Source organism: Berghia stephanieae, chromosome 5, assembly GCF_034508935.2.
Source record: "Berghia stephanieae isolate SIO BIC M18660-M18661 chromosome 5, UCSD_Bste_1.3, whole genome shotgun sequence".
In the NCBI taxonomy this organism is placed as follows: Eukaryota; Metazoa; Mollusca; class Gastropoda; order Nudibranchia; family Aeolidiidae; genus Berghia; species Berghia stephanieae.
Window position 1 is genome coordinate 52,917,330 of NC_088364.1, and position 10,000 is coordinate 52,927,329.

A 10,000-nucleotide genomic window follows, 5' to 3' on the forward strand; every position below is an offset into this window, starting at 1 on the left:
TCTGTGTTTGTGTGTTGAAAGGGGGGGAGGGGTCGGTGTATGTATGTATGTATGTATGTATGTATGTATGTATGTATGTATGTATGTATGTATGTATGTATGTATGTATGTATGTATGTATGTATGTATGCATGATGTATGTATGTATGTTTGTATGTATGTGTGTATGTATGAATGTGTGTCTGCATGTATGTGTGTGTGTGTGTGTTTTAAAATTTGGGTGTTTTGTTTTGGGGTTTGTTTGTTTTTTTGTTTTTTTGTTTGTTTTGTTTTTGTTTTTTGTTGTTGTTGTTTCCTTTTTTTGGGGGTTTTTCTTGCGTTAATTACGTTTTGTAAGGATATAACATCATTTATATTATAAAATCTGCTAATTGTTATTTTCATCGTTTTTCTTTTTGTTTTTTGTTGTTTCGTTTTTTTCTTCTTGTTTTCTTTTATCACAAAAGGCCCCAGAACTGTAGTTAACAAGTTTCACGTCTGACTGTAAGCTTAATAGTATATTTTTAAAGACTAAATCACGTAATATTTCAACATCCAATCATATTTTGTCTTTTATTAAGTCATTACTATATTCATTCATTCATTGAACCATTCGTTTGTTCATTCAAGTATCGATTCATTTAATCAGTTAGTATTTTTTACTCTGTAACTATTTCTTGGATTTATTTATGTATCAATAGTATATATAGTTATCATCCTATTTATTTCCATTTTCTATATTTAATCAGGTTTCAAAACCAATCGTCAATATCAATCCAAAGACCAAGATGCCAGGTAAGACTTTGAATGACTAGTTTTTAAAAATGTCAGTGTCCTAAGATATGAATTAACCCCCTCCTTACCACTGTAGGAAAATCGTCACATTCGTTACTATCAAACCAGCACTTTTATCATTCAGATTTCTTTTGTAAATCAAACAATTTAAAGAAAAATATTTTATTATAGCTATAAAAACGTTATACTGTGTTGTAGAGTCAATTTTGCTGATCAATATTATGCGTAAAATGTATTTGTTGCTTTTCTGTTTGAGTAAGAAAAATGTATTTTTTTGTGTTGGGTGGGTGTGAAATTTTGGGGACTATTCTGAAAATGGTTGGTAAGGAAAGGGTTAAATAACAATGTTAAATTGAATGGGAGCTTCAATTTAATAAACGAAAACATATAATGTGGACGTTCCAGGTTTTCCCTTTATCAACAAAACAGGATAAATGAAACACTACAGACGAATGAGATAATATGATATTGGCGTTGTAAGGTGAATAAACAAGGCCAATAAGATATGAATTAAATTTTTTTTACTTCTCCTTGGTCTGTCCATTTTTTTTTAAATCACAAAACAGGATGGCAAAGGTGTCAAAAGATTTTGATGGAATTAATCAGGTCTATTTTTGGTTGAATTAATTAAATTGACACCCTTTTCTAATAATTTAGTAAATCAGGAAGGTATATCATATTGTTTGATTTAGATTGCGCTTCTTTCATCTAGGGTGACATATCTTCCTCTTCTTTAAAGAAGCCGACTGACTGCCAAACTGAATATTACTATAGATGTTGTGTATTCAAAAGAAAAAGAAAAAAGAAAAATTGTTGAACCTTCCCAATAGTTTGAGGTGCATTTTTAAAGGTCTCAATATTGCCCAAAAACAAAGTACAAGGTGGTAGGTTTTTCCATAAGTGGAGGGTCTTTGGGAACAAGAAAGGATTATCAGTATTGGATGGAAGAAAATTCAGACTCAAATCTGTAATCCTGTGTTTAAAGTTATTATTTTAATCCTAGCCTTTACTCCATAGTGAGATATCTATCAAAGTTTCCTGTGTTTTGTCTGTTTTACTATATGTATTGCATTTTTCTGTGCTTTTTCAATTTTATCAATTTGGTTTTCATGGCATGAATTCTATCATAATATATCGTCGCCTAGGCGTTCCACGAAGGAATATAGATAAGTCATCAAACAAGATGTCTGATGTCAACAGGAATCACCCATGTTGTCTAAGTGAGCAAATTGGGAGTTAATTATCTTGCCCAAGGAAAGAAACGAAAGTGCTTGAAGCTGGGCTCGAACCTGGGACCTTCCGGGTCACAGTGCAAAGCCTTAACCACTCAACCACTTCGTCCCCCTGGTTTAATGAGGGTTTTATCATAATATTAATTTCTTTAATTGATTTTGGACAGATTGTTATGATTCAGTTGGACAAGATTTGCCTTCTTTCACACTTCTTTAGTTTGTTTTATCCAAGTGAGCTTGCTGTTTTGTATATTATTTGTTTTGTTTTTGTTTAGTTTTTTATTTTGTCATGAGTAATTTAGTTGGATTTTATTGGTTTATCTTCATTAGTTATTTTCAACTCCTGACTTTCATCTAGACCAAAATTTCATTTTCCATTTTTCTCCAGTTGCTTAATATCAAGGTCTTTCTGCAAAAGTTTATTATTGTTCTCATTTTTTATTTGTGTATATATACATCATCTACCAATAATTTTAAACCTCTACCTGCCCCCCTCTACCTGCCTCTGAAGATTTTCAATTAAAACTAATGACTCGACTGTTGAGGATAGTGGCTCAACCCCCCCCCCCCCCCCCTCTCCCTGTCTCAAATAAAACTAATGACTCGAAATTATTTTTTCCAAGGGTGTGTTCATGTTAATGAGCAGCTATGTATCTGGGATCAAAACTGGCCCATTTTCTGTTGAGGATAGTGGCTCAACCTACCCCCCCCCCCCCCTCTCCCTGTCTCAAATAAAACTAATGACTCGAAATTATTTTTTCCAAGGGTGTCTTCATGTTAATGAGCAGCTATGTATCTGGGATCAAAACTGGCCCATTTTCTGTTGAGGATAGTGGCTCACCACTTGGCTATCAGGGCTCCCTTTACAATATCTAAACTTGAATATATAAATTTGGCTTCACATCACTGTTTGTCCGAAGTTATTGGAGTTTGGATGTTTGTTTTGTTTTGTTTTGTTATGTTTTTATTTTATTTTTTTTGTTTTTGCTTTGTGAGTTTTTATTTTATTTCATTTCCATGTTTATTTTTCTTTACTGTATTCCCAGTCAGACAAGTCATTAGCTGTCACAACTATTACTTTCTATCAAATGAAATATAAAAGGTAGCATAGGCAGCGTGGCTCAGCGGAACGGTCTTTGCTTCCTACCCGAAAGGTATCGAGTTCGATCACCCACCACTGCGCTGTGTGGCCTTGAGCAAGTCACCTCGCCTTAGCTCAATTTGCGGCGCTGCACTGCGGCTGACTCCTGGGTTATTCCAGTCTTCCCTTGGAATAGACCCTAGGGACAAATTTCCCCTATGGCATGGGTTGAATAAAGGGAATTTTTTTTTTTTTTTTTTAAATGCTTATAACTTATAATAGTCTGAGTAAGTCACAGGCTATCATATTATAATCCCTCCCTTTCATAATTTTATTTTTCATAATTCTTCTTTCAGTTTGTGGAACTAGTGAATTGAATCAGATGAAAACCCGTTTGCAGGGTTGGTTCCATTTGTTGCATGGACAAGACCACGAAGCTCGCAAAGCCCATGGAGGAAGCATTGCTAAATTCTACAAACATGTCTCTGTAAAGAAGGAACTCAGAGAATTTAATGGTAAACATAATAAAGCCAAACTTCTGTCTGCCTATTTCCTATTCATTATAAAACAAACCGTTATTAGTTAGCCTTAATAAGGAAACAATTTGACGAAGTTGTCTGAGTTTGTTGCTTTTTAACATAAACAAATTTAGTTCAATGTTAATTATTAATCAATCTTGATGTTGAACACGCTCTAGATTTAACCTTTCATTATTTATTATTAATGAAGAAATCAACCAGGCTGTGTCAAAATCACTCTAATACACACACACACATAAACAACAGCAACAACAACAACAACAACAAGAGCAACAAAAATAACAAGTAAATCTCATACCTGTGATCTGTAGATAGCAGGTATTATAAAGTAAATTAGAATATGTGTTCCTTTCAAATTCTTTTCTGTGTAATCAGTATTAAACCAATCCCTTTCAGGTCAGAAGTGTCAGTGTATGAAATCAGCCATGTGGCAATTCCACCAGATGGACAAGGACCCCGATGATCACCTGGTAGACACAGAGCTGGCCATGATGGAGGAGAATACCCTAGAGCCGTGTATGAGGCCTTATCTGGAGTCATGTGACAAGAATGGAGACTCAAAGATTAATAGCGACGAATGGTGTTGTTGTTTTACTAAAGCCTGTAAGTTATGGCTTCTTGGAGAAAAGAGTTTTCTTTGATTTTCCTGTTTGGCTTAAATGGATACAATGCTTAAACTTTTTTTTTTTAGACATCATCATCATCTTCTTCTTCTTCTTCTTCTTCTTCTTCTTCTTCTTCTTCTTCTTCTTCTTCTTCTTCTTCTTCTTCTTCTTCTTCTTCTTCTTCTTCTTCTTCTTCTTCTTCTTCTTCTTCTTCTTCTTCTTTCTTCTCTCTCTCCTCCTCTCTCCTCTTCTCCTCCTCCTCTCCCCTTCTTCTCCACCTCCTCCTCCTCCTCCTCTTCTCATTAATAAATCCACTCATTTAGTCAGACCACGTTCTCCTTTGAGGCTGCATACCATTAAGAAAAAAAAAAAATGTGCTATTGAACTCTTTCCATACCATACCATCCCACCCCTTCCTACTCCTGTTTATGCGCGGTAAAGCAAAATATCTCATTTCACAGGAATTTAAAACCAATATTTCATTATCCCACTGTATTCTTGAGGAATTGAGATATATGAAAGAGAGTCAACAGAACTTGGCATGCGTTTTTCAATTAGTTTATATTCTGATATTGAATATAGTTTTGCATAGATGTGTCCTTGTCTGCTGTTTATTTGTTTATATCTTATATTATCTGATATAATTTAAGGCTGAACGCTTTCACTGCCTTATGCAATAGCCCATCTAACTACATAATCTTGAAAAGCTTAGTAGGTAATATCTTCAGGCAGGTAATAAAAACAGTTATATCCATTTGGCAATGTAAAGTAAAAAATAACCATTATAAACTACTGAATGTTTTGAAAACTATCCATAATTAAATCGAAATTGTACAAAGTTCATAGAATTATTGTAATTCTAAAAAAAAAGCATTTCTATATTTCAGAGAAATTAACCCTCCGTCAACCATGATTTTGAATTGTTTCAAAGAACTTACAAAATGATGTCAACATTTTCAGACCATAATTTTACAAATCGGAAAAAGTAATGAAAACAATTCAATGTTAATGTGGTTTGGCAATTGGATGTCTCAATCCTTAATGATAGTGTTGAATGCACAATAAAGATTGTTTGTTTCCCTTTTGATAGAAAGGTAGTTGATTGCTTAGTGTTTTTTATCAGATGAGCTAACCTATCATAGCGGGATGGATAGAGAAACCTGAAAATTGGCTATCCCAAGGGCACACTGTCATTTGCTGTTTTAAGTCACAGACCTTGTTAATGTTTTAATGCGAGTTCAAGATTGCAGTGCAACTTCATGTCGACACTTATAGAATCCAGTATAATCAAATTTAATGAAAGATGTCAATAATAATCCTTTTTTTTTTCATTCTTATGTAAGCAAATAGGGAATTTCATTTACCCGTGTAACAAAAACCAACTGGTACAAGACGCACCCAAGCTTCAATAAAAGTGACCCAATCAAACTATTAAACCAGGGACGGCTGGTAATATTAATAATGGGCAGGGTGGGCAAATACCAGCCTGTTTTTTCAAGTTATATGCTGTATTACCAGGTCCGAAATAATCAAATTTAAATTAGATAATTTCAAAAGTTACTAATTAAACTTGATACTTCGTACTGAAATCAATTTGTGTGTATTTTTGATAGATTCGAATCACCATGCACCCCTGAATGCATAAACCAGGATACGCTCCTGTTCTTTTTTTATCACCCCCCCCCCCCCCCCCCCCCAACCACTCCACTCCTCCCACATCGTCATCTCATCGTCACGTCGCCTGACGATTTTTGCTGTCTGGCCTCTCTAGTACTAGGTCGGGCTAATTCAAATGAGCCCACCTTATTATCCAGTGAAAACTAAATAGGGATTTTGGCAAACGAACTTTTTCTTATTTATTGCCTTACTTGTGCTGGTACCATTGATGTAATGACTTTGGGAAGGTTCCAGTATTGAATTAAATTTATTAATTTACTAATTTTATATCAATTTAGTATTAATTTGTGTTGTTTTTATATATTTGTTTATCCATTTAAACCATTTCTTTTTTTCTCGTTTTCTTTAGTGCTTCTCAAAACTCATTTATTTAAATTGTTTTCTTATTTGTTTTTTGTTGTTGTTTTTGGGTTTTTTTTGTTTTGTTTTTTAACAAATTAATTTGTTAGTTTTTTTTTAATTCTTAAAGTAATTACCGCTGTATTTTTATTGCCAGAAAAAATAATTTTGCATAACAATGCAATTTTCTATTGTATTCCATCTAATAAAACAAAACACTTTTATTCAAAAGTCACGACTAAATAAATGTATAAAATACAACCACCATTTTGGTTTTCTCAAAAATTGAATTAGTATACGAGAAATTCTCTTCTGAGAAAGGAGAGAGTTGAATTCTAACTAAGTTATAGAGGAAATAAATACGTTTTAAGGAAGGGTGGGCAGATTCCGTACTTGCCCGTCCTGAAGCTAATACATACATATTAAGATAGTTCGCGATGAAAGGCGGGAAGCTAGGGGTTGGTTGTGTGAGGAGTAAAGATAACACGGTCGTTATTGTGATAGTCTAACGAATGCATGAGGAGAGATTGGTAACATTATTTTGTCTTAATTGTATTGTATGAAGTATTGGCGAAAGCCTAAGATTAAATAAACTTTGTTTTTGTTTGTCTTATTTTGACTATGGAACTAATACTTGTCATAGCAGACCTGCCTACTTGAAATAGGAAAATAAAAATCGCAGTTTTCAGGGCTAATAAAATCGTAGCTATTTTAACTACCATTTAAAAAATATCACCGGAATTTTCGTCTGTAGATATCAAATTTTAAAGACGAGAAAAATGATTGGAAACGTAATAATGATGGTGATGGTGGTAGTGATAGTGGTAGCGGTGGTGGTAGTAATAACGATGGTGGTGGTAGTAATGATGATGGTAATATTATTATTGTTATTATTATTATTATTATTATTATTATTATTATTATTATTATTATTATTATTATTATTATTATTATTATTATTATTATTATTATTATTATTATTATTATTGTTATTATTATTATTATTGTACGTATTGGTGGTATTTCTATTGTTGTATTTTTTTGGTGGTTATTAATGGTATCAGTTTATTGTTTGGTTCCATTTACCATTTTTTTCCACTTTCATGTATGTGGTCATCAAATTGTATGATTTATTGTCGAAAGCCTAAGATTGAATAAACTTTGTAATATCGTATGGTAATTATCATTGTCGACGACATCGTCGTTGTCATCATCATCATCATCATCATCATCATCATCATCATCATCACCATCATCATCATCATCATCATCATCATCATCATCATCATCACCATCATCACCATCATCATCACCATCATCATCATCATCATCATCACCATCATCATCATCATTAATAACAACAACAACAATATTAACAACAAGTACTACAATAGCAATAAAAACAATATCAACATCATAATACAATTTCCGTTATCGTCTCCACAACTATCATTCTAACCAACAGCACCACCAAAACCATTACCATAATTACATCCTCCTCCACCACCACCACCACCGCTACCACTATACCAACCACTACCACCACCGGCACAATCATTCTAACCACCAAGACAGCAGTAAAAATGATGCAATTTGAGCCCTGAATGAAACTCGAGTCATATCGCTGTTGTTGCTTCTCGATGAAAACTTTAATGTTACTACATACTACTGAAAACCAGTAATGTAACAGAAATATTAATCTCGCCGTTGAGGGATTAAAGCATCTCTTTAATTTTTCGAGTGAACGAAATGGCTTGTATTGTCAAGGTGTTGTCGCATTATGTCTCGTCGCTTTATTTTTTTGTTGTTTTCTCTTTCGTGCTTCATTTTTGATTACGTTTGGAATAATTAAAATCTACTGGTATTGTCATTTTATTGTGAATGTGATTATTTGTGGTTGAAATATTATTTTTTAAAGGTGAAAAAAAAAATAATTAAAATAAATTAGATAAATAAATAAATAATAAATAAATAAATTAATTAATTAATATATATATATATATATATATATATAATATATATATATATATATATATATATATATATATATAAAAATATATGACCGAATCATCTTTGCCCCACCACTGTAAATAGGCTAGAACCGCCACTGTATTAAACAGAAAAGACCAAGTCACAATCTTTAGTCTGCGATCAGAACACAACTTCCTTAAACACCACATGCACAAGATTTTCAAAATAGGAGAAACATGTGAAGGAGAAGAAGATGCCCACCATATACTCCAGACATGGCCAAAGTATGCAACAGCGAGAGAGAATTTTTGGCCTGGTACCATTCCTCTGTAGCCCAAACTGTATGGGCCCTTGACAGAGCTGAAGAAGGCAACAGTGTTCTTCACCATCTAGACATTGAAACATGAAGACAATGTGAGGGGGAATGAAGAATAAGAATCTTACCATGAAAAAACAAAAATGAATTGAAAAGATCTCTGTAGAGACGTGTGGAGGTCAGCCACATTATAGAGCCATGCCATGCTTGTTTAGCTTGGATTGTCATTAATCTTTTTATTGAAGAATGATATGCTACTATTTTTCTTATATTCATAGTGCCGCCATGCTACAAGCAATTGGATGCAATCAGGAAGTCTGGAGAACCAGGTAAACTAATTTATAATCATTACATTCTTTTTTCATGACTAGGTCGTCAGTCGAGATAAAGAATTCATCCTAATTTTTCTTTTAACAATCTTCTTCTTCTTCAAGTACCAAGTCTGTGCCAGACATCGGTGATCATGGTACGCCATTCATCTCTCTGATCAGATAACCTCAGAAAACTTATATTAGTCTTCTCTTTCTTTGTCACCCAGTTATTCAAACTATTCAAATATGTTTTTCTTTGTCTACCTTTACTCTTTTTACCTTGTATCTTTCCTGTGAGAGCAAGATGTTTAATACATTCATGTTGATTTAGGTGCCCTAAAAATTGCATTTGTCTTTTTCTTATTGTACGAATTAGTAACCTTTTAGTTTCAGCTTGCTCTAATACTTCTTTATTAGTTTTCTTCTCTGTCCATGAGATTCTTAACATCCATCTAAGAAACCACATTCCTGCTGTCTCCTTTTAACAATAGGAAAGACTTATCAATCTCTGTAAGATTACTTGTAACACACAACATTATATGGAAGAGGTAATCATGGTGAGACATGAGGAGAGAAGGAAAAAAAGAACTCGGTTTTGTTATTTGTCTAGTTATGAGGGCTCTTCCAGTTACAAAGTCAAAGGTGGCTCAGAATAAAAACAACACCGAATGTTTGTAAGTGACAGCTTCTGGGACAAATCTAACACATTCGTGCTCTCTCTCTCTCTCTCTCTCTCTCTCTCTCTCTCTCTCTCTCTCTCTCTCTCTCTCTCTCTCTCTCTCTCTCTATCTATCTATCTATCTCTCTCTCTCACTCACTCACTCTCTCTCTCTCTCACTCTCTCTCTCTCTCTCTCTCTCTCTCTCTCTCTCTCTCTCTCTCTCTCTCTCTCTCTCTCTCTCTCTCTCTCTCTCTAAATTGTTTTTTTTTTTTTTCATCCTTTTACTATACTATACTGAGTTGGTTCCTTATCAAATTTATTATTTATTTAGCTTTCCTCTTTATTAAATAACAAGTACCTTCTCATAATGTTTGCCAGTGATATACATGCCACGCTGCGACAAGGAAGGTTACTACATGCATGAGCAGTGTAAAGGAGGCGACTCCAAGAATCCATTGACTTGTTGGTGTGTCGATTACAATGGCAATGAGTTT

At 33.7% G+C, this 10,000-nt stretch overlaps 1 protein-coding gene across 1 annotated transcript in view; it reads left to right on the forward strand.

Moving 5' to 3' along the window:
• Nucleotides 1-10,000, forward strand: part of LOC144973181 (uncharacterized) — a 22,261-nt gene that overhangs the window by 8,807 nt on the left and 3,454 nt on the right. Inside the window, exons 5-9 of the mRNA XM_078915314.1 lie at nucleotides 729-774; nucleotides 3,444-3,602; nucleotides 4,023-4,229; nucleotides 8,813-8,863; nucleotides 9,885-10,000. The exon at nucleotides 9,885-10,000 is cut by the window's right edge and continues 34 nt beyond it. Of these exons, the coding sequence (XP_078771440.1) occupies nucleotides 729-774; nucleotides 3,444-3,602; nucleotides 4,023-4,229; nucleotides 8,813-8,863; nucleotides 9,885-10,000 (579 nt within the window). The remainder of the gene's footprint in view (nucleotides 1-728; nucleotides 775-3,443; nucleotides 3,603-4,022; nucleotides 4,230-8,812; nucleotides 8,864-9,884) is intronic.